The sequence below is a fragment of the Lissotriton helveticus genome, chromosome 2_1, assembly GCF_964261635.1.
Source record: "Lissotriton helveticus chromosome 2_1, aLisHel1.1, whole genome shotgun sequence".
In the NCBI taxonomy this organism is placed as follows: domain Eukaryota; kingdom Metazoa; phylum Chordata; class Amphibia; order Caudata; family Salamandridae; genus Lissotriton; species Lissotriton helveticus.
This window is the reverse complement of record NC_136059.1, coordinates 303,744,453-303,769,072: the sequence shown is the minus strand read 5'-3', so window position 1 is coordinate 303,769,072 and position 24,620 is coordinate 303,744,453. Positions and strand designations below refer to the sequence as shown.

General features: G+C 45.5%; 1 protein-coding gene across 24 annotated transcripts in view; it reads right to left on the bottom strand.

Moving 5' to 3' along the window:
• The window catches only part of NEDD4L (NEDD4 like E3 ubiquitin protein ligase), a 1,578,130-nt gene that overhangs the window by 563,677 nt on the left and 989,833 nt on the right, over positions 1 to 24,620 (bottom strand). For all 24 annotated transcript variants that reach the window (XM_078674880.1, XM_078674887.1, XM_078674878.1 and 21 more), the window contains one exon: positions 14,804 to 14,854. In XM_078674880.1, the coding sequence (XP_078531006.1) occupies positions 14,804 to 14,854 (51 nt within the window). The remainder of the gene's footprint in view (positions 1 to 14,803; positions 14,855 to 24,620) is intronic.

The following is a 24,620-nucleotide window of genomic DNA, read 5'->3' as shown; positions in this document are numbered from 1 at the left end:
GGCACCTTTCCAGATGACTGGAAGCGTGCAGAAGTCAGACCCCTGCTTAAGAAGCCCCCAGCTGACCCCACCTACCACAAGAACTATTGGCCCATCTCGCTCCTCCCCTTCGCAGCCAAGGGTGCAAAGAAAACAGTCAACAGGAAGCTGAAACGATTCATTGAAGAGAACGCCGTCTCGACCTGTCCCAATCTGGATTCCGGAGCAACAACAGCACAGAGACCGCCCTACTCACCACCACAGATGATATCGGCACCCTCCTGGACCACGGCCACTCCGCAGCCCTCATCCTACTCGACCTATCAGCAGCCTTCGACACCGTCCCCCACCGCACACTAGTCACCAGACTACACGACGCAGGTAAACAAGGAACAGCACTGGACTGGTTACGATCATTCCTCACCGGAAGAAGTACAAGGGTCAAGCTCCCACCCTTCCTCTCCGACCACTTGAAAACCACCTGCAGAGTCCCACAGGGTTCATCACTGAGTCCCACCCTCTTCAACATCTACATGGCCCCCCTCGCAGCCATCGTTCGACAACACAGCCTCAACATCTTATCCTAAGCCGACGACACCCAGCTCATCCTCTCCCTCACCAAAGACCCCACCACTGCCAAACTCAACTTCCAGAAAGGAATGCAAGACGTCGCAGTCTGGATGAGAAACAGCTGCCTGAAGCTCGGTACCACCCCTTCTGCATGGGACAGCACCTGGTGGCCGACCGCCCTCGGAAGCCCACCTACCCCCTCAGACCACAAGAACCTCGGTATCGTACTCAACGCATCATTTACCATGAACCCACAGGTCAACGCCATCTCCTCCAGCTGCTTCAACACCCTCCGCAAGACCCACTTCCTAGGCCATATGACATGCAATCTGTCTTGGGTTTCCTTCTTAATGTATTGCAGTGATAATGGCATGCCTTGAGTCCCTAGGCAGTTTCCTACTTCAATTGCTTCCTCAAACAGGCTAAGATGTTGTGCACTTAACTGACCTGCTATCATTTTATAATAGCCCTGCTAGGAAGCCATTGGGGAACAGCATCTTCCCAATTCTTTGCTACCAAATGGCTTTCGAGACTTCCTCCACCTCCTAACAAAGTTAATCAAGAGACAGTACAGATCAATAAATATGAATTCTTTAAATCCAACATCCCACTCTTTCCTCCTGAGGAGTTCTAACTATTATCCCAATATTCTAAAGGTCGATAAACCCTCACTGAGCAACAGAAAGTGATCCACTAGTTAGCCTCCTGCCCCCCAAAAAGATGTATTGGCAAACAATGTGAATTACAACTGTCTATATAGTGTATTAAGTCATTGAAAATAGGTTTTCTGCACTATCTAATCTTAACGAATGTGATTGACTTGGTTGGGGTGAAATCACCGAATGTAATGATTTGATAGCGCGTGACAGCCTCTGTACTACCGTTGATAAGGGCAGCGAGCCTATTGCGCCCCTAGCAAGAAGGAGGAGACCACTCACTTTAAAGGAAATAGGGCCACATAAGGAAGTCCCTGTACAGTTGACTTTGAGTAACTTGGAGAGTAATACTGGTCAAGGGTGTATAGTCTCTTGTTCGGATTCATTAGCCTACCATTCTGTTAATTTAGACCCCGAAGACGTCTTGGTGTCTCCGAGACAAGACAGGCTGATACCTCCTGACCATGCAGGTCTAATTATAGAAAAAACTAAGCTGACTTTTCTTTCTTGGAATCTCGCCGGAATATCTAATAAACTGACTTCCCCAGAATGGTGTGACTTCATTGACCAACATGATATTATCTTGTTCCAGGAAACATGGTCACTGAGTCCAGACTACCGGCTAGTGTTTCTTAACTTTTACATCCCGGCTATAAAAAATCCTAAAGGGCGCCCATCTGGAGGTTTGATCATTTGGGTACGTCAATCACTAGATTGTAAAATCCAGCAAAGGAACCTCCCATCAAGTGATATATTATCAGTTAACATCATGTGGGCTAATGGCCAAGGTATGGCCATTTTTAATATTTATGCCAGGGAGGTAGGTGGTGGGAACACATCGGAAGTAATATCGGTACTTGACCAAGAACTTGAATTGCTGCCAACCCAGCTATCTATTATACTAGGGGGTGACATTAACACCACTTTTGAACCTCTAGGACAAGAGGACCAGATTCTGGCCTCAGAGGAGGATAGTAAATGGGGAGTTGCCCAACTTGAACTGGCCGTGGTTAAGAGATGGTCCGCGGTGGCTATTCAAACTAAGAGTCTATGCTTAGCAAGGGGTCTTAAGAGCAGCAAATGGGCGTACTCCATCAGATCGCGAAGGGAGTAACACATTTGATAATGGTAGGTCAACCAGCCGAATAGACTACTTCCTGGTGGATATCAGGGATTGGCATAGACTGCAAGATATGATTGTAAAAAGTAGAATTGAAAGTGATCACAATCCTCTTTGCATGGACTTCCAAATTAATTTAGGATTGAGAGAATCAAATCAGAGGGGTGACAAGGTGACCCTAGACATAGTTTCCTCAAACAATCAGCGCCATGTAAAATGGGGTAGATTGGTAGAAGATTCAGAGAAAATTGAGGATCTTAAGAGAGTAGTGGCCGAGGTAGTAAATAATCTAAAATTACACAGCAATAAACCAAATTTCCCTGGAATTATGGCAGAGGCTCATAATAATTTCTTTAATAGGCTCCAAGGGTTCTTTCTGAAAACAATTAAACAAAATATGGGTACGAGAAAGTTACCTAAGGTAGGGTGGTATGACCAATAGTGTAGAATAGCCCGTCAGAACCTCAGTACGGCACTCAGGTCTAGGAATATTATAGGAGTGAGGGCGGCCAGGGACATATATAGAAAAGCCCAAAAAAATTTAAGAAACAGTGGGACGAGGACCATTGGCTTGACCTGAAATCTGATTGTGCCGCTAAAGATCAAAAGCAATTTTGGGCAATTGTTAAGTGGGACAGAGGAGGGGCAGCAGAATCCCCACAAAATAATGTTGCAAGAAACCTGTGGATAGATTTCTTCAAGCCCCAGTATGCCTGTAACCTGGCTGCAGATAGCTACACCCTACCACCCACGGTCTTCTACAGCTGCCAAGTGTTTACCACAAAAGATGTCAGTATTGCATTAGACTGTGTGACAGGGGGAAGAGCGCCAGGTATGGATGGTATTCCTGCCGATGTGTTTTTAAGTGATCGGGAATCATGGTGTCAGTATTTTACATGGCTAGCCAACTCTGTAGCCCAGGGTGCACCCATTCCGAGTTCTTGGAAGGGTGCGGAAATAATTCCAGTTTTTAAAAAGGGTGACAAATCGCTACCCAGCAACTATAGACCCATCAGCCTTATAGATTCAGCTCAAAAACTGATGGGTCGGCTAGTGCTAAACAAGCTCCAATCGTGGATAGCTGAAAAAAATATTTTGTCTCCATATCAAGCTGGTTTTCGCCCCCTGACAAGCTCAATCGACCAGGTCTTTTATTTTATAGCCCTCTATTGGAGGAATGTGACTCTAACCAATGGGCCTCTTTATGCCGTTTTTGTTGATTTAAAATCAGCTTTTGATCTAGTTCCACGGCAAAAACTCTGGAGTGTGCTTGCAGAAGCCGGTATAAGTCCAGAACTGCTAACATTGCTTGTCAGCTTGCATGAAAATAACTATGCTAGAATCAGGTGGGGGGTCCAGGGTGAAGTGACTGATCCCTTCCCTGTGGAACGTGGGGTTAGACAGGGATGCGTCTTGGCCCCCACATTGTTTTCTATATACATTAATGGTATAGTGGACTATCTTAGAAGGTCACCCACCGACGCACCAGTACTAGCGGGGGCGCGTGTGCCAGTCCTCATGTTTGCGGACGACACACTGATAGTATCACGAACTCCTAGTGGGCTCCAGAAGGCAATTAATGCATTTGGAGAGTTTTGTGAGAACCGGGGTTTAGAGTTGAACACTTCCAAGACCAAGTTTATGTGTATGAACCTACGGAAGACATTCAACGGCTCAATAACTTACAATGGCACACCATTAGAGCAGGTAGAGGCCTTTACATATCTAGGAATATCCCTTTAGGGTAATATGCGATGGAAAAATCATATTGATATGGCAACTCTAAAATTCCATCAGTTAGCAGGTGTAGTAGCGCTCAAACATAGAGCCTCATTGACCAAACCAATCACCCCTGCTTTAGAAATTTATAACACGAAGGTGATAAGTGCCTCACTGTATGGTTCGGAATTATGGGGATTTTCTAACTTGAGGGACCTGTCATTGGCAGAGAACAGGTTCTTGCGGCGCTTAGTGGGGGCACCACAGAGCACTCCCACTGTCCCTCTGCTGCTTGATCTTGGCAGAAAAAGTATTGAGGACTTAGCCCGCCTACGCCCTCTGTTATATTGGAGACGGATAATGACAACGCTGGAATTAGCTCACTATGCTGCCGCCCTAACGGATATTATTAATGCTGACCGCTTTCATACCATCTTGTGGCTTAAAGAACTATGGAGCCTATTATCTAAGCTGGGTTTAGACAATCTTTGGGCTAATACTGATGTAACCCACAAGTCTTCAATTTCCTCACTGTTTTTTTCCCTACTTGTCTCCTGTTCTCCCCTCCATGCTGTACTCATCTCCTAAGTTTGCCATCTGGCCAGTATTTTGTTCTGCAGTGTGTGTGTGTGTCTGCGTGTGTGCCTGTCCTTTGTGTGTCTGTCTGTGTGTATGGGTGTGTGTCTGTATGTGTGTCAGTGTGTATGTGTGTCAATGTGTATGTGTGTCAATGTGTGTGTGTGTCTAGGTGTGTGTGTGTGTGTGTGTCTAGGTGTGTGTGTGTGTGTGTGTAGGTGTGTGTGTGTGTGTCTAGGTGTGTGTGTCTAGGTGTGTGTGTGTGTGTCTAGGTGTGTGTGTGTGTGTGTGTGTGTCTAGGTGTGTGTGTGTGTCTAGGTGTGTCTATGTCTGTATGTGTGTGTGTGTCAGTGTGTGTGCGTGTCTAGGTGTGCGTGTCTAGGTGTGTGCGTGTCTAGGTGTGTGTGTCTAGGTGAGCATGTGTCTTAGGTGAGCGTGTGTCTGGCGTGTCTGTCCGTCTGTGTGTCTGTCCGTCTGTGTGTCTGTCTGTGTGTATGGGTGTGTGTCTATTTTGTGTGTGTCTTAATGTGTGCCAGTGTGTGTGTGTGTCAGTGTATATCTGTATGTGTGTCAGTGTGTGTGTGTGACAGTGTGTGTCTGTCTGTATGTGTGTGTCTGTATGTGTGTGTCTGTGTGTGTCTGTGTGTGTGTCTGTGTGTGTGTCTGTGTGTGTGTCTGTGTGTGTGTCTGTGTGTGTGTCTGTGTCTGTGTGTGTGTCTGTATGTGTGTCAGTGTGTGTCAGTGTGTGTCAGTGTGTGTGTGTCTGTATGTGTGTGTGTGTGTCTGTATGTGTGTTTGTGTGTGTGTCTGTATGTGTGTCTGTGTGTGTGTGTCTGTATGTGTGCGTGTCTGTATGTGTCAGTGTGTGTGTGTGTGTCTGTATGTGTGTCAGTGTGTGTGTGTGTGTGTCAGTGTGTGTGTGTGTCAGTGTGTGTGTGTGTCAGTGGGTGTGGGTGTCAGTGGGTGTGGGTGTCAGTGGGTGTGGGTGTCAGTGGGTGTGGGTGTCAGTGGGTGTGGGTGTCAGTGTGTGTGTGTGTCTGTGTGTGTGTCTGTGTGTGTGTCTGTGTGTGTGTCTGTATGTGTGTCAGTGTGTGTGTCAGTGTGTGTCAGTGTGTGTCAGTGTGTGTGTGTCTGTATGTGTGTGTGTGTGTCTGTATGTGTGTCTGTGTGTGTGTGTCTGTATGTGTGTGTGTCTGTATGTGTCAGTGTGTGTGTGTGTGTCTGTATGTGTGTCAGTGTGTGTGTGTGTCTGTAGGTGTCAGTGTGTGTGTCTGTATGTGTGTCTGTGTGTCTGTGTGTGTCTGTATGTGTGTGTGTCTGTATGTGTGTCAGTGTGTGTGTGTGTGTGTCAGTGGGTGTCAGTGTGTGTGGGTGTCAGTGTGTGTGTCTGTATGTGTGTCTGTATGTGTGTCAGTGTGTGGGTGTGTCAATTATAAGAAATGTATGAGAGTTATGACTTTACAGAAATGTGTGTTTAAACAAAATACAATTTCTAAGACGATTCATGAATACAGAACTCAACAAATAACTGGTATTTTTATCAGAAAATAAGTGGCCATCCTAATTTCACCTGTCACCTCACTTCTTTACATTCATCCCACCTCTTTCCTGCTATGTTCACCTCATCTTTATCCCCAACCAAAGCCATTGCCAGTTGTCATGTAGCTCATTCCTAGAGTGCTGCAGCGTTCCCTGCTATTCATTGCCCTATGGGCAGGGCTAGGGCTACCTTCACACCCATTGAGCCAGTACTCAGGTCAGTCACTGGTATCTTGTAAATCAGGGCTCGAGTCGGGGTACCACGCGGGTGGACGGCATCCCCCCACTTATTTACCTGGCTTTTACCGGGTGGACGCCATCCCCCCCTGCCCAAAAGATGGAGCCGGTACCCGAGGCTGCACCTGCGTGCGAATGATAGCCTTTCAAATGCACCCGAGGCTCAGACTAATTTCCCTTTCCAGCTCGCACCCTCCCCTTGCCAGCCTTTCTCAGAGCAGAGCCGAGGCACCAAAGCTTCATGTAGCTGCGCTGTCAACACACCGAGCATGTCACTTCCAGGGACCCCGACAGATGCCCGTAGTGTCTACGGCCCGAGTCAGTAATAACCGTGTAATCCGAGGAATGTGTCCTGTGTATAGTGTGTTCTTGTGTTTTGAGTGACTGCCACTTATTGCAGTATTATACCTCTACTCGTATCTTGTATGTATTCATACATTTCAGACAGAGACCAGCAAATTTCGTGACGTCAATTCCGGTCGTGACGTCACTTCCGATGACACCTTCTAACTTGGAGCGTCCCCCCACTTCTTTTTTTAGGACTTGTGCCCTGTTGTAAATACCGTGATTAGTGTTGGAGGGGCTCACAAAGAGGAGCAGCTCCTCAGTACTTAATTTGTAAAAAAAATAAGTGCCAGGGCTCAAAGTTTTATTTCAGAACCTCATTACCAGCGATGTTTACATTTGTTTCATCTACCACCAGACACTCTCTCCCTCTTCATCTCCGTTTTGCAGGTACTTTTCACTCTTACTTTTTCCTGTTGTCTCTATTTTCCAGTTGTTGCCTTCTTGCATCTTTACACACACCCGCGTAGCTAGGGGGGGGCGAGGGGGGCGGTCCGCCCCAGGCGGCACCTTTTTTGAGGCGGCACACTTTTTGAACTAGTATGAGGCGGCCGCGCGGGCTGGCTCTGCTGACTGTCTGGACAGCAGCCAAGGCCCGTTGCGGTCGCGGCGGTCTTTGTGACTGTAGGCACTTTGACGTTTGATCACTCGTTACCCGCCCGACCGTTACCCGGCAATCAAGTTAGCAGTGTCACACTAGTCCTCCAGCCTCCAGGGCCGTCAATCAGTGGTGGCACGCGCGAGCGCAACCAATGACGGCCCTTGAGGACATTTTTGGCCAGCCCTCGCCGCACCGTAGCAGTGTGATGCGTTACGCGCTCACTGCCCCCTACGCTCACTCGCCCCGGCTCTGTCAAGTAGTCGGACTTTGCGTGGAGAGGAGACCACCTTTCTGAGTGACTTGCCTGCTTATCGTAATTCAAGGTGAGACAGACTGAGAGAAAGTAATACAGTAAGAACCGTCCGAATTACAATGAATGATTGCAATGTACCGTGCATGGCCACGACGGCACCAAGTTACACTCTGTTCTGTTTCCAATAAGTCCCAGACTCGTTTTGCACTCTGCCGCGGCCCGTTAGGTTTTGGATCTCATTCTAGGCCTCCTTCCTTGTTGTATTCACTCATACACGACGAAGTAGAATAAAGTAATCCATAGTAGGCAGGATGGCGCCCGCTCCTTTCTCTCAGTGATGCAGCCAAATGCCAGGCCTGTCTTTTGCCCCTTTTTAAACTCCAACACGTCCACTCCTGGCCTGCTTCTCGCCTCCACTGCAAGCACAAACAGTGCAGGCATGACGTAATGGTCTTTTTTACATTCGGTGTCCCACAGCACAATCATCGATGGGGGATTGTGGTAAGCTGGGGTCATGCACCACAAATAGCCAGAGAATCCAACCACACAAATATTTACCCATGTCCAAAGTAGAAGAGAACATATACAGCATATTTATATGAATTTTATAGTTTTTGTTATAGCGCTGCTAGCCCCGAAGAGTGACAGAGCACTTTACAACTAAGGGTGCTAGGAAATACTGTGGAGGAGCAACAACTGTGCAGGTGTAAGATGTAGGATATACAATGTAAAATAAGCAAGAGAACACTGTACTTTTTGGATCAGGTCAGTATTATAATTTTGGGAAAAGGGATGGGTAAGGGCGTAGCTGGTACCTTTGGCCGGTATTTAAGTCAGTGGGGCCTCTGGCAAGCATGTGCCCCGCTCACAATTTAGACATGCCAATGCCTCTAATGTTCTGATTTGTTACCTTTGCCTCAAATTGTAAAGCGCTCTGATATCCTTCGGGATCAAGTTCGCGCTATATAAAACCTTATAAAAATATAAATAAATAAACATGTTTTCCATCGAAGATCATCTTGAAGAAAATGTATTGGGCCATGGTTCGGTCATCTGCTTTTTGTACTGGTTCCAACTCCAAACTAACACGACGGTTTCTTGATGTCAAAACAGTACCATCTTGTGAACTCTATTGGGACATCATCGAAAAACCGTTTGACAGAAAACTGTATTTTCAATTCAGATTTGGAACTCTCCCCTTAAACGTATTTACACAAAATTGGTCTACGAACCGGGATGAGAAATGTCACTATTGTAAAGACCTTTTTGAGAATGTTTCTCACTTACTGTTTGTATGCCCTCTCTATCACTGCCCACGTTGAAAATGGATAAAACCAGTATGTCATAATTTAGGAACACGCAGGCATATAGAGGCGCTTAGAATATTGGAATCAGATTGTTCACCATACTTTGCGATTGCTGTTGCAAAATTTCTAGGATGGGCTTGGTCTATTCGCACCCGCACTTTACAATTATCTGACGCAGTCTAATGAATTATTGTCATATGTTGTTTTTTTTGGGTTTTTTTTACGATCGATTTTTATTTATTTTTTTGATGGAATATTTTATATTGAGTAATGAAACTGACAGCATAAAGTGTTTAATGTATGTTTTAAATATGAATTTTAGACTTAGTATTTATTGTGTAGTGTTAGGATGTAACTGCTTTTATGACTTGCTGTCGAATAAAGCTTTGAAATTTGAAATTTGATTTGTATTAAGTCATCATGTATACTTTTTGATCTGTCATGTGCACTTTAGTTCTTCTTAGAAGGAGTTTGCTGCTTCTTCACAGAGAATTGTCAACTCAAGTGCCTCCTTGTTGTAGTCCATAATCTGATTTTGATTTGCTGCCTTCTGCGTCCACCTCTACTTTACTTCCTATCAAGGTGCCCATAACTTGGGTGGGAAGGTTGAATCTTTTGGTTCTCTTAGCTTGTGTTACTGCCTTTAGGGTGACTTGCAGCCCTGATGCCAGTTAAGTTGGCTGTTGATTACATTTTAATCTTCTTCCTCTCAGTTACTCAGTCCCAAGCAGCTTTTGTGTCAAATAAATAGATTTTGGAGTTGAGCATGACCTTCAGCTAAGCCAGAATAGGAGCATGTATTAAAACTGCATTGCTCATCTTATTAATTTCTTCAAATAATTGTCTTTGCTTCTCAACTAGCTTAATGTAGTCTGGGCAGACCACCATTGGGGACAAGTGATAAGAACAATTTGCTCATATGCCATTTTCAGCACTGTGCCTCGGTCTCTATAGTTAAGGAACCTTACAATCACTCAATCTTGGAGGGCTCGGGTCTCACAGCAAAGTATCTATGACATCTTTCAACTATGAAGCACGATGATAGTTTGTCATTCAAAGTGTGTGCGCAGAGAAAAACCTCAAGTATTTGTTCTGGATGTCTCTCTTCTGGTCCTTCCAAAATGCCCACTATCAACAAGTTGCTTAGGTGGGCTGGCCACCGTGGTCCTTCACCTTATTTTCTAATGTAAGAGATGAGGCTGTATGCTTCAGTGAGATGATCATTAACATTTCTCAGATCAAGTCTCAGCAGGGCGACACCCACTCCAATCTCAATGATCTGCATTTCCAGCACTTTCCTGGAGTCACTAAAAGCCATTAAGATAAGGTCTGCAGATGAGAAGCTCCAGGTCAAGGCCCCCTTCCACTGAGTGATCCGCTTTTCAGTAGACTACTCATCAGAAAACGTCACCATTAAAGTGCATTCCCCAATTTTCCTTGATTTGACAGCTACCCTTTTGATTTTCCATCAAGGCTTCTCTTGGCACAAGGTGATATTTCCTGGAAGCATCTCTCCACATGAGTTATCACCTTTAGATCAGACACCAACTTAGACTGTCAGACACAATAATTTTAGCCATGCTTGCTCCCAAGGTAGAGACGCGAAGAGATTCTTGACACCAGAGGACCGAAAGATGAAGGGACAGGGGTTGAACAGACACTGCGGCTCCTGGGCAATCATCCCTTGACTTCAGAGGTCTCCAGATACCCCCTCCTTCATTGCCAGGGGCCTGCGGCTCAGTAAGTTACTTTACCCTCATAGTCCACTGTTGATGCCCCCAGCCACAACTCCCTTCATTTGAGCCAAGGAGGAAGACATATCAGATGGGCCCAAAGGGTGGTGCTTCTGTCTCAAAAAGCCCCCATGCCCATCCAGCCACTTCTTTATTGCCCCTATCCCCTTCTTTTCTCTTCCATTTACAGAGTTGCTCCTTATCAACCACTTCCTGGCAGTGGGACACGATGGGACATTCTAGGTCCATGCACGGTTCTTGGTTGATGCTTCCTGTGCAGTTTCCCAGGGTCTCGTTCACAATCCCTGGAGATTTCTGGGCCCTGCTGTGTGCGTCAGGCCTCTTCAGTCGCAGCATTGTTGCTTTTCGGCTGGTACTCCATCGGACCGCTGTGGCTGCTATGCAGCCCAGTTTGCCATGATACTAGACAGAGTGTGGACTGTGAAGCCCAGTCCACACACAGAGCCTCTCCAGTGACATCACCTCACTGCAACTGGACCCAATCATATTTCACCAGGGTCACAGCGCTTTCTCTCTTGCTTCATTTCCTTGGGAGGCCTTTCCTCACCCAGCTGCACAGCTGCAAAAGTCAGTCTCATTCCTGTTAATGTCAGTGTAAAAATGTCATTAGCATGTAGAGGTCCTGACTATGCCATCATCTATCTCTTCAGGCCACCCTTCTAGAGCTGCTAAGCCACCGGTAGGTAAGCACTGTGCTTATTTCATTATAAAGGACGGTCTGAGCTCTGAAGAGGCACATCCAACATCCTGCCTTGTCAAACCACCTTTTGGATCATTGCCAATCCCAGTTATAGTGATTGGTCTGATACTGTAAATGACCCTATGTTGGAATGTGTAAACCTGCCCATAATGCAACCGGATATAAAGATCAGGTCGATTCTCTAGTAGTTGTAATTAACATGGGAATACAATGAGAAGTCCTCTTCCTTTGTTTCCCTGTTGCACCTGGTATAAGTCCATTCATGTCAGCTAGGGTTTCTCTTAAATCCATGGAAAAAAATCAGAGTAGACTGTGCTATTCGCATAGCTATCCAACTCCGAGTGCATTATCTGGATGAAGTTGCCTGCCAGGAACAGTGGGTCCTCAACAAATCCTGACTTAGTAAGCAGCAGCCCAGAGGATCATGCTTCACAGCCACGACTTGGAACCTGGTCAGCAAGACTCTCCCAGTCTTTATTCACTCTCCCAGACTGCCAATAGCATTAACAAAGGATGTGAAGTGATTCCCAGATTAGGAAGCTCCAGGGGTATAATGCTGGCACTGGACAGAGTTCAAATAAAACTGAGTCGGGAGTGCTGAGACCCATGATGAACAGAGTCCCCATTAATATTTCATAGATGGTCAAAGGAGATGTCACTAGACCCAAACAACCGCTTAACTCTCTGATAGTTATACCTGGGACAAAATGGGAATGCAAGCAGCAAGATACAGGGTCAGTGTGCCACATTTTGGGGCCTTCCTTATATGTCACAGTTGTGTTCCCTTTTCTTGGTAGCGCATCTGCAGTCACTGAAGCTTAGGGTGAGTCTCCTACACATCCATACAAGGTGGTTGCATCAATGTGGTAATGACTGACAGGGCCATTAAAGAAGGCACAGTAATGGATCCCCACCCACACGCAGCAATGCAGCATGAAAATGTAACTTCACTAACTGTTGGCAGATATGGCACAGAAAATATCGGGCTTGTGACTGCCATTTTGGCAGTCCAATCCATGGCCATTCAACATTGCCCTGAAGACTAGTTTGGACACCTCTTTGAGTTTTAGGAATGATAATCCATACTACAGATTTGGCCGAGAGAAGGGGTGGGTAGGGGCATGTTTCTGAGTGTTTGACCAAGGACTCTCTTAAAGGATGCTCGTTTCCGGTCCAGGCAGTTCGGGCTTGACTGTTCCCATGAGGAGCAGGGTGAAGACTGATTTGCATGTGTCCAAACTGGGGTGGCATGGTAAGCAAAATAATTATGGATTTAACACAGATCTCTTGACTGGGTGTCAATTGTTGATTCATTCAGAATTACATTCATCATTTGTTGCTGCAGCACTCCATAAACTAATTCAGCATGAACTTCACTCAACTTGAACATTTTTAACAATAACATCTTCAAATGGATTTCTCTGATGAATACTTCCAAAATCTGGAATAAGCTTGATCACTGGCTATCCGTGTTCAAGGCAATGACAATTGCCAACACATTCATCACATTATCAGATACGCCAAAAAGGACTATGGAGAGCAGATTCTACCTTCATTTGTTCATGTTCCATTACAATTCCAAGAAGTCATTCAATTGTATTCCTCTTTTCAGGAAAAATGATGTAGACACATTTAGCTTCTCAATCACAAATACAGGTTATCAGGGTCTCGTTGAGGTGAAAGGCAAGTTTTGCTAGAGTGGAATGGCTACTAGAAGTAGGGTTTTATAACGTCTTTCCAGGTGGCAATGCAGAAGATACTAGAGTTGATGGGGTGATCATAATTGCCACATATTCATATCCCTTAAAGCAGCCAGGATAAAACGTCCAATGATATAGAAGTTATGTTCTCCTGTTTCTTGTGGAAGCTAAATGTTTTAGCTCAAGCTCTCTAAAGTAAAAATTTCTCAGCAATTGCTTCAAACTAAAAGAGACAGTATAAATGTAGTCATTGGTAAGAGACGAAAAAGGTTGCCTAATATTTTAGAATTTTAGCTTTGTGATTGATTTTATTTTTCGGGATTGGCATCCCCACTCATCTTTTTATATCTGTCATTTTGGAAACAGCACAGGCAGCCATCAGTATGGAATTGTAGAGCTAGCAATAGTCTAGGATGACTTTCAACATTAGATTGGATTCGGGGTCGGGATGTGGGGTCACTACAGTGAATCAGAGTATTTCTTTCTTCAATGGTTATGTTCAGAAAATGAGTTGCAAGTTTGAGGGTTCCCCTAAGTTGCTACGCATTTTCACGGGCAGGAAAATGTATACGCGTGGTTGGTGGCTGGGGGAGAAGTGGGGTTGGTAGTAGTTGAGTGCATGTTTGTGCTGCACAGGATAAGCACGTGCGTTTCAAAGCGTTTTGTTGTAGGATGTAACCTTTGTTTACCCCTTCCTTAAAAGCAGAACAGACATTTTTTAGAACAAAAATGCACAGATCTAGCCCTTAAATGCTTGAAATAAGATAATAAACGTTAGGGAGAGATACTTTTTTAAAAGTAACTGAAAACACAATCAAAGTTAGGCTTGCAAACGACGCAATCGCTGCAGGTACAATGAGTGAGCCTTTTTCAGTGCGGAAGAAATAAAAGTTTCTGTCACAAATATCCGGATACTTGGATCTTTGTCACTTCACTCTAGTATATTGCCCTCAAACCCCATTTAATTCAAATTTCTCATTGTAAAATGTTTTATTTTTTATTAAGAAGCCGTTTGAGTGAAAACTATTTAGGGTGAAACTTGTTCGATGAAAGACTGCAATCATTTTCATTGAAACTTCCCACTTTCACTGCAGTTATATTTCAAACACTTTACTAATTCGTGTTTCTTGCAGATGGACTTTAACATCTACGTGCTCGTGTAAATGCAACCCTTGTCACGGTGGACTCTCGTCAAAATCTTTAACCTCGACAGAATTATCTTATTACCTCGTTTCACGCCCTAAGTAAACGCTGCAGCTGAACTGGAATTTACCCCTGACAGTGACACTTCCCTAGTGCCGAGCATTTTCAGACTGGCCAGAACACTGCCCCAAATCCTTACTCTGACCTTTATGCTAATTGTGTTCTTAACCTTTGTCTGGCACTGATCTCACCTATAAATAATAATTTTGACCCCAGCCCTAACTCTAATGCTGACGCTATTACTTACTTTAAAGCACACGAATGGAAGGTCATATTTTCTGTGATTCTGATTTTTCAAGTAAATATTTTCTTTGAAATGTATCTGTGTTTAACAAAACGGGGAGAAACTAGGATGGCGCGAAGATAGTAATTAAAGTGTGTCCGGCTCTCCAACGGGGACTAATCCTCATAGAGTGTGAGTGCTAATTGAATTATCCAAATACCTGGAAACCAAAAGCATGTAGGACTGTAATTGTCTGTAACAAACCACTTAGGAAACATTATATTAATAGAGCAAATAAATAAAGGATCAAGAAATGCTTACCGGTAAATGATTGAGAGGCACGTCTACTTGGCCCAAGAAGTCATCTCTGGTCTGAAAAGGAAAACAAAAAATTAGGACAAATCGGAAATTCTCTAAAGTACCTGAACTCAAGCAAAGGAAACAATACTTTTGAGAAAGAAGATGGAGCTCAGCATTTCCAAGAGTTTGGAAAACAACTATGCTGAAGAAAGTGAAATGATTTTTAATGAATAGCTGGCAGCACTTGACTTTCTATTATGTGCTTTCTGCGATAGCACTTATTCATTCACAGACTGTTTTCATCTTCTAGTGCGAACAGTTATTTTGGTAGCCTGTTGACTTAGATTAGCCACACGCTGCAGCTCACGCTGCAGCTCTGAAAAACAATACGCCTTTGATATATGATACGTGTTATTAATAGAAATAATGTGCGTACAGTCCAGTTATCACAAGATGTTTGAAATCATCATGTGTTGCTGGAAAGCATCAAGTGCTGCTACATTGTGTGCTGTCCAGCAACAAGGAAAACTTTGACATCTGGCACAATTTAGAAGGTGCGCAACTGGCCTGAGATGATTAACCAGATCCCATCACCATATCTAATGGTCTGTGGGTTCAGTCAGTCTACCACTACTTACACGGTGTCAGGGGCAGAAAGACACCCATTCTTCCAAAGTGATGGGCAGGATCATTCACACATTAACAGAGCAGGGAACACAATCTAATGAGGCGGACTATCACCACTAGCTTGAGGCAAATGGAAGGCGTGTGATTCCCTGGTAGTACTATGGTTCCACCGTAGCACTGGGCACATGAGAAGCATAGACAGTGTGCGTGGGCCCAAGTGCAAAAAAGGAAGTGGGACCCCGTGGCCGCTTTTTGAACTGTGAAATACAGCAATAATCAGGGTTCAGTCGAACCCTCAGGTTTCTGGGCCTGGTTCTATGGCACCTGCTGCTCCAATGCAAACTACTACACACCTGGGCACAGTGACAGGCGCTGAAGTTAAAATGCAACAGTTGGATGCTGGCTGCCACACCATCAATCACTCCTGTAAATTGCTCGACACGCTCAATGTGCTTAACTGAAGAAACATTAACTCTTAATACAAAATATTTCAGGGTTGTTTTATTCTTTAGCTTAAAGCTGTAAAAGCATCCAAACCTTGGGGGAAGATGGCGGCGGCTCCTCCCTAAGGCGGAGAAACGTCATCCCCCCCCACATCCACCTTTCCTTTCCTGCAGTCTTTGGGGACGGGCCACAGGCTGAAGGAGGAGTGGTGGGCACTGCCTTCAGTGCGCATGACCGTTTGGCGGGCCAAACAATCATGCGCACTCAAGCGGTCTCCAACCCGAGCTGCATTGGGGGGGGGGGGGTTGGAGGAAAGCAGACATAGGCTTCCAGCTTCACTGGGAGCGCAAATTCAGAGCGCTCATGCCAAATCCGACACTGCTCTCTCTGCATGAGAGCAGTGCCAGGATTGGCCGCAGTGAAGTCTGGAGCCTGTGTCTGCCAGAAGAGGAGCAGAAGAGCACGAGGCAGACGGCTGGAGGTACTTAAAATTTTTTTGAATTATTCTTTTTATTTTATTGTCCTCCAACCCCTCCTCCACACCCCGCCCCTCACCCACAAAACCGTCCGCTACTGGGGTAAGATGGCCTGAACCAATGATTTTTATATCAAGCCTACCAGACAGAGAGAGCTAGCTATCTAGTTGCAAAAGATCTATTGTCAGCTTATCAAGATATTACAGTGGATTTAAAGTCCACAAACTAAGTATGCTTGGTTTTTTTGTCATTCATTTGCTTGCTTCTTATTCAATGGCTTTCCTTGTTCATCTTGTGTTTGCTCTTCCATGGGAGCATAGCCTGTTTACTTGTATGCTTCCACTGCTCAATTATAGGTCACCACTTTTTTCATTTTGCTTAAGAACTCCCAGTGAGTGCGTGTGTTTGACAGCTATCTCCCTCAGGCGCTTCTTTCCCCTCCCCTGCTCCGTGTCGGTCTCTCGTCCATCTGCTTTTCTCCCCTCGCACTGCTCGCTCTCGTTTCTTCTTGTTTAAGTACTGCATAGTGCATATTTATTCCAGCTGACTTCTTTGTGTGCTTCCCCAGACCCTTCCTCCTCGTGTTCTAATCTGTGTGCTTCTCTCTCTCCCCAAAGCTGCTCTCTCTCGCCCGTCTGCTCCTGCGCTCTGTGTTGCTTTAGCTCGTGTTCTTCTGTGGTGGTATCTACCTCTCTTTTGTGCTTCTCCCCACCCTCTGTGTGCTGCTTTTCCTCCTCCTCAACTCTATTCACCCCCTCTGTTACCACCAACTCTCCTCAACGTCAGAATCCAATTTTCCGTTAATTGGCATTTTTGATCAAAATATTGTATTGTATTGTATTGTAATTGCATTTATATAGCGCTTTTCGGCAAGTAGCACACTGCTCCGGGACCCAAAGAGGATTAGTGTTGAATTAGTATAGTAAAACATGCAAATACTTTTTAAGTGGTGGATAGGTTAGTCGGTTATTTGGAATGATAGCAGGAGGATAGAGGAGGAAAAAAGCTTGTATTTATATAGCGCTTGTTACCCTTGATGGGATGTTGACGCACGCTATTCAGGAAGCCCATAAAGGATTAGTTGTGAAATATATATATAGGTGGAAATCTGCATGTCATTTCTACCCATGCCCGTCTGACAAGTGCTTTGAGGGGCTGGAACGTTCGGAGACCGGAGGAAGCACTTAATGATTTCAATTACTGGATATTGACTGTCTGTCATGTCGTAAACCTGCCACAATTTTGCGAAATCCACAGTGACACACCGCATTTCAACACTTACCTGGAAATGCATCCTGGGGTCTGTAGTATGCATGAACTACAAGCCGTGTTGTAGCTCTACAAGGGGGTGTGGCGACCCATCACCAATGGGAAGGTGGCAGGGTGATTTTAACGCGTGACTGTGCTCTCCAGTTCAACATTCAATGGCAACTGAGGAAGGCCACACTTGGCCGAAATGCATCTTGCCGAATTTTCAAATAAAGCGCTTCCACCAGTGTCTCCGGTGTGGCCTCTGATTCTTCCAAGGTGGGAGGAACTGCATTGATATATATATATATATATATATATTTTTTTTTTCATTTACATGTCCAAATGGCATCCACTATCTTTGATTAGTAAATAAAAAAATGAAGGTCAAACCAGGTGTCGAAACGCTTTACAGAGAACTAGAACAGCATGAGAAATATGCAAACATGTCAAACATAAAATATCGGCCGCAAGGTTTGCCCAATCTCATCACAGTAAGCATCCACTGGGTGAGCTGGCTCGCTATCCTAACTCCCGCGATGCCCATCTCGACAGTCCTGCTCATGCGGATATCTTGCGGGTGATCGTGCGGTACCACATCTCTGCGGTGGTACCTGCAGGTGACACCAGCTGCCTGCCATATACTACAAGGCATGGTGCAAATAGACACCGCATAACAGGCTGCCTGAGCAACAAGTACATCGCTACTAAGTAAAATGTACTGTTATACTTGCAACATAAAGATGTAATGCAAGCAGAGCGAACAGAAAGCTTTCCATGTGTGACCTTAGTACCACCACCAGACTAGCGCGCGGGGGCAGCCCCTCAGCCGGGTTTGGCTCAGCGAGAGAACATGTGGAGAAGGTTCCGACAGGCTCGCGCCGGCATCACGTGATGGTAAGAGCATTGGCCTACGCGGTTAGGGCTCCCAACCACACACGGGGTTAAAAGGTCATGGAGACTAAAGCTCAAGGAAAACAACTAGACCTGCAAAGAAGGGCTGTAGCCCGGGGAAGATGTTTGCTAATTTTAGTTATAAATCAGACTGCTTCCATGGCTCCCACCCCATCTTCACACATGCTCTTGCACCCCACCCTCTATTGTTTCACACACCCATCCTTTGTAGCTAGGTTCAAGGAGGTCTGTAGGCCCACATATATACATACCCACATACATACGCAAACTGGGCCAAATCACAAATTAAAGCCCAAAGAAAGACCGCTGGGAAACGTGCAGTTGGATTACTGCTACAATTTCCTGCAGGTGTGTTGCTTTTTGCAATTCACTTAGTATGCATGGAGTGCGCATAGAAATCTGAAAAAAAGCCTTAGGTTTTCTGGCTTCCCTACACTCCTAATAAAAACAGGCGAGTCACCTCCACATGGCCATGCTGGAAATAAAAAATGAACCATTTGTTAAACTAGCTCCCAAAGCTGTGTGAATATCCACAACCATACGAGTTTGTAGAGGTAGAATTATTACTACAGGAGAGGAGGCCTCACTCCGAGGTCATACAACCAGTTTATACCCTAAATATGCATCACTTCTTAGCCTACATTATACACACCAGGAATTCTGTAAATCAGGATGTGAAATTTACTGCAGTTTTAATGTCACCCCTGTGTAAAAAAATGCACAAGTACAATTTGAGGATTTTATTTATTTTTATTTATAAAGTTTTATATAGCGCAAACTTGACCCACGAGGGTATCAGAGAGCTTTACATTAGGAACGTTGCGTTACAGTTACATCAGAAACAAGACCATAGAAAGGTACAGTACAAAAAAACAAAGTTTCAGGAATTCGTAGGGGGCGTGGGGGAGGAGTAATAGCGGGGAGACTAGGAACTGTGCCCAATGTCCGGCTGGGTAGGTGACGGTCAAGGGTGAAACCAGGGCCAATCTCCTCATTAGCTGTCTAGCAGCTCTACCGGTCATCAGCCATAATGCTCAGGTCTCAGGGTTCAGGAAACCAGTTTTAGTTAATTGAAGTGCAAAGGTGATATAGCGCTTTCTAGACCCTGAGGTATCAGAGCGCTTAACCAGAGGATTGTTGCATTAAACGGTACATCAAAAGGATTATATAGTGCTAGCTAGACCCGGAGGTATCAGAGCGCTATAACAAAGGGACATTGTGTTACAGATTACATCAATTACAATAGCGTAGTAAGTTATAGTAACCAAACAACGAGGTTGAGAGAATTTGTTAGGAAAGGAGGGGAGGAGGGAGCCATAGCAATGAGACGTGGAAGAACTGTGTCCAATGTCCAGCTGGGTAGGTGACGGTCGAGGGGAAAACCAGGGCCAATCTCCTCATTATTTGTCTAGCAACTCTACCGGGCATCAGCCATGTTTCTCAAATCTCAAAGTTTTGGAGAGACAGTTTTGAATCGATACATATACTACGATGATAGAGGTAGAAGAAGGAGGTGGGGGAGGGAGGGAGTTAAAACAAGCCAGAGAGGGAGCTGGGGCTACCATATAGGCCGATGAGATCAAGGTCTGGTTAGAGTCCGGTGGTAGGGAAAATTGTGGGAGCCAGCTTGGGGTCAGGCAAGGGATTCTGATCTTGTTGTTAAATCCAGAGTTAGAAACATCCGGTAACCATTTGCTATTAACTCTGTGTAGGGGCGCCCCTGCACAGAGTGAATAGCAAATGGTTACCACATCCATAAGAATCCTCATGGGCCGATGTAAAGCCCCCCCCCCCTCTCACTGGTCGTTAGGAGGGTGATGTCCCTCATAGAGGGCATCCGCGGCAGTGCTCCCCACGCTCACAGCAGGCTGCAGCCTCCAGACAGTGTCTTGCCAGGGGGTAACTCGCTCCGGTCACAAACCTATATTGTACACTGCACCTTCAGGCACCCTTCCACAGCCGGCCCCAGGCCCCGCCCCTCCTCCCCAGCAGGGCACGCCGGGGCCCGGGCACCCCCAGTTAGAGACTCAAAGTATACGACGATATGCGGCCGATGTGGTTGCAGCAGGCAGCATCCTCGGGCCGTGTCATCACCCGGGGCCGCCTCACACAGTACTCACGATTAGCTGCCAGCAGATATACACTCTGCGGCCCTTTTCAATTTGGATGAAGGGCCCACATGCAGTCCGATCACCCGGCTGTGTCGTCCGCAGGTCGTGTCAGGATCGGAGCTCGCTCGGCCAGGGACACCAACTCTCGCCGCCTCTCCAGAGGACAGCAATCAGTGGTATCCGGCAGCAGGCGAGCCACCCCAGGCGCTCCCGGGCAGGCAGCCGCACCACCTCCATCTCTGGCCGCGGGACACCCGGCCCGGGGCACGAGCACACTCTGCCGTCACAGCACCGCCTCTCTGGGCCTGGTCAGGCAACAGCAGCAGCTGGGGGTCGATCAGCTCACCAGCCACAGGTAGGGGGTCCCACCGGGACTGTCAGGGAGAGCGCCATATCTGTAGGAGTCACTCTTCAGCAGCTGGGCCCCCTTCATCGGCCAGGCCTCACCTCAGGGATATGCCGCAGCAAGGTCCGTATTAACCTGAAATGTCAGGCAGGTCATCCATCCGGGCATCTAGTAATGGTAGCGCAGTGCAGGGAAGCTCGATGCAGCAGATAAGTCGATGGTTCTGCAGGATTGTGATCCCTGGGGTCTGGAGCCTCGCTAACCTGCGTCAGCCATCTTAGGCTGGAAGTCTTTTTTCCCCCAGTTTTATATAGGAGGATTCAACCCGATGGATAAGGAACCTTTTACATGAGCACCAGTTACATTACACCAGGACGCATTCATAGTTTTTGTAGATGTGGGGAGATTAAGTTATTTTCCCAGAATAACAGGATGTTGAGCGGACACCGAGACTCGAACCTGGTTCCCCAGCTCCAAGTTCGGCAGCTCTAGCCGTTAGCCACATCCTCTTTGCTTGGTTCAATAAAACCAACACGAATAAACAGGCCACATAATATATAAAAGCCCAAGACGGAAAATATGATGTCACACTGCCATCAGTCTACTCATCTGTACATTATAATTTATTTAAAAAAAGAGCAAATACAATACGTGAGGGTGTTTAAGTAACTAATCAGTGACGAGAGCTGGCAACCAAGAGGAAAAAGCACTGCGTTATACTACTGCCCCAGACACTTCATGGGGTGGTACAATTAAACCGCTTCCTATATGGAGCAGCTCTAGTAATCTTAAAGCAGTGAGGTGGTATTTGGTAGCATCTTCACAGGCTCATGTGAAGCTCCAGGGCCTGTACATTCACACTGCATCCCGGCCACGCTCATCATGCTAGCGCATGAGCAGCTATGAATAAAAGAGCATCTCTGGCACACTAGGCAACCCCTGCATGCTACAGCAGCATCAATAATAAAAACCAATGGCTTCTGTAACGGCTAAGATGAAATAAAAATGACAGAATGGAATATACCGACAGTATTTAAAAGTGGTTTTCATTAATTCTAGCACTTATTTACTGTCTAAATCAGGCTTCTCCAACGAGTAGCTCGTGAGCTACTGGCAGCTCTCCAGTTACCTGTAAGTAGGTCTCCTGTGCACAGCCGAGCCTACTAAAACAGAAGCTTTTGCTTGGATATATTAATATACACATAGCAAAACGGAGAGTGTGTATGCAAGATGAAAATGTGCCTATTTTCAGAACTCATGAGCTAATATTTGTAGAAAAATTGCAGAATGTTATCAGTATATTTAACGTTGATATTTGAATGCTAAATTACCTGGCATAGAGGAAACGTTTTACAAAAGGTATTACCTTGATATCAGAGGTTTTTACTCTATGATTGCTATGTATTACTCATGCAGAAGAATACTGACAAAGCCTTTTTTTATATTAATGCTGGCAGGCAACCATATCTGATAGACTAAGGTGATCGCAGGTAGTAACCTTGCATATGGTGGCCACTATTGTATTATAATCGGATTTGGACACTGCTAATATACAAAACATATTAGTAACTCTCAATGAGTTTCATTGAACACAAGTAGTTCTTATTACAGAAAATGTTGGCGAACCCTGATCTAGATTATATTTCCTGGCATGTCTAACCCACCAAAGGGACTTGAAAGTGCTAACATAAGGCTTTACAAAACTATTAACATACATTATCAAGAAGAAGGAGCACCGAGGGTACACAAGAAATCCAGATGTGCGATCAGCACCACAAGGGCAGCCCATGTATACGTAAGCAGTACCACTCACACCAAGCAGCTGTTTTCCACTGAGCAATCTATTGGGTAAAGGAAATTGTATCACTCAATTCTTGAGAAAAGCCAATTAGTTCCCTATTACCTACATTGACGGACAAGATTGATGCATCAGGTGCTTGTAGGCAACTGAGAATAACATCATAAGAATCCAAGCCATCAAGGGCCTACGTCATCATATTTTTGTGGCTATCAAAAATCGGTCATTCTCCAGGTATTTATGGGCTGTACTATATTCACCAACTTTTCCACATGTGCAACTCATTTTATTTATTTATTTATTTATTTAAAACTTGTAATGCGCAACAGCTACCCGCAGTGGGTTTCCCGGCGCAAGGGATAGACTAAAGAAGAAAAAACAACAACACTGCTGAGTATTAGCATCAGGAACTGCAAGGGATAAATAAAAAAGTAAAGTTTTCAGTTTTTTGCGGAAGCAGCGCATGTTAGTCTCAGTCTTCAGGGCAACAGGGAGAGCATTCCAATATTTAGGACCGAGATGAGAGAAAGATCTTCCCCCCATCTTCACCAGTTTGAATCTGGGAATGACATAGTCACAGTTAGCCGAAGATCTTAAGGTACGGCTGGGCCTGTAGGGTTGAACTAAACTCTGGAGGTACAGTGGGGCAGAGCCCTGTTTAATTTTAAAAAGGTAGCATAAGGCTTTAAATTTGATACGGCTCGAAACCTTGAGCCACTGAAGATCTCGAAGAGCCTGGGAGGCAGAGGATCTCCTCGGGATGTTGCAGAGGAGTCGGGCTGATGAATTTTGCACGACCTGTAGTTTGTTAATAGTCGCAACATCCGCACCAAGGTAGAGGACGTTGCCATAGTCCAGGCGAGATGTTACTAACGCCTGGACTACGGTTCTCCTGGTGGCGTGAGGCAACATCCAAAGGATTTTCTGGAGCCATCTTAGAATGGTGAAACAGATGGCCGCCACCTTGGTGGCCTGTTGCCTCATAGACAGTTTGTCGTCTATGAGGAATCCCAGGTTGCGTACCACCGGGACCGGTTGAGGGATAGGACTCATAGCACAGGGCCAGTGTTGTGGACCCCAAAGATCTTTATGTTTCCCCAAGATGACAATCTCGGTTTTGTCACCGTTTAGCTTGAGGAGATGCCTCTGCATCCACTCAGCCACTAGTGACAGACCGGTTTTCAGACCAGACACATTGTCGACTTCAGTGCTGGAGAGGGAAAAGACAATTTGCGTGTCATCGGCGTATGAAAAAATGGACAGCCCGGCATCCTCTGCGATGGTAGCGAGAGGTTTGATGTAAATATTAAACAGCAGCGGGCTGAGAATAGACCCCTGAGGGACACCATACGCCGAAGGACAAATCGCAGATGCAGCTTTCGCAGAAAAAACCTGGAAAGTGCGCTCACTTAAAAAGGAGGCAAACCAGGCAAGTGCAGAGCCGGCTATTCCAAGGGACCGGAGAGAGTTCAGTAAGATGGAGTGAGACACGGTATCGAACGCCGCGCTCAAATCCAGAAGGATGAGAGCAGAAGTTTCAGATGTAAGAGTTAAATACAACAAGACACCTTTTAAGAAATGGCTTATGGGCCAAGCCTCAAACCACTTTTGAGCTCTGCTTTCAGCAGAAAATGCCCGATTAGCTCTTTAGACCTTCAACCATTAGTCCCGTGCTTGGACGGCTAGTACAGGTACAGAAATAATTACAATCCAACAAAGAGTGCCATCTCAGACGAAATATGCATTACTTCAGAGGATCTTTCAGTAAACCTCTAAAAAAGACAGAACCTGCTCTACACGTCGATGCAGAAAACAGAATATTTAACTACCAGCATGTGAGTAAGGTATGGATATTCAAAAAGTGTTGTAGAAA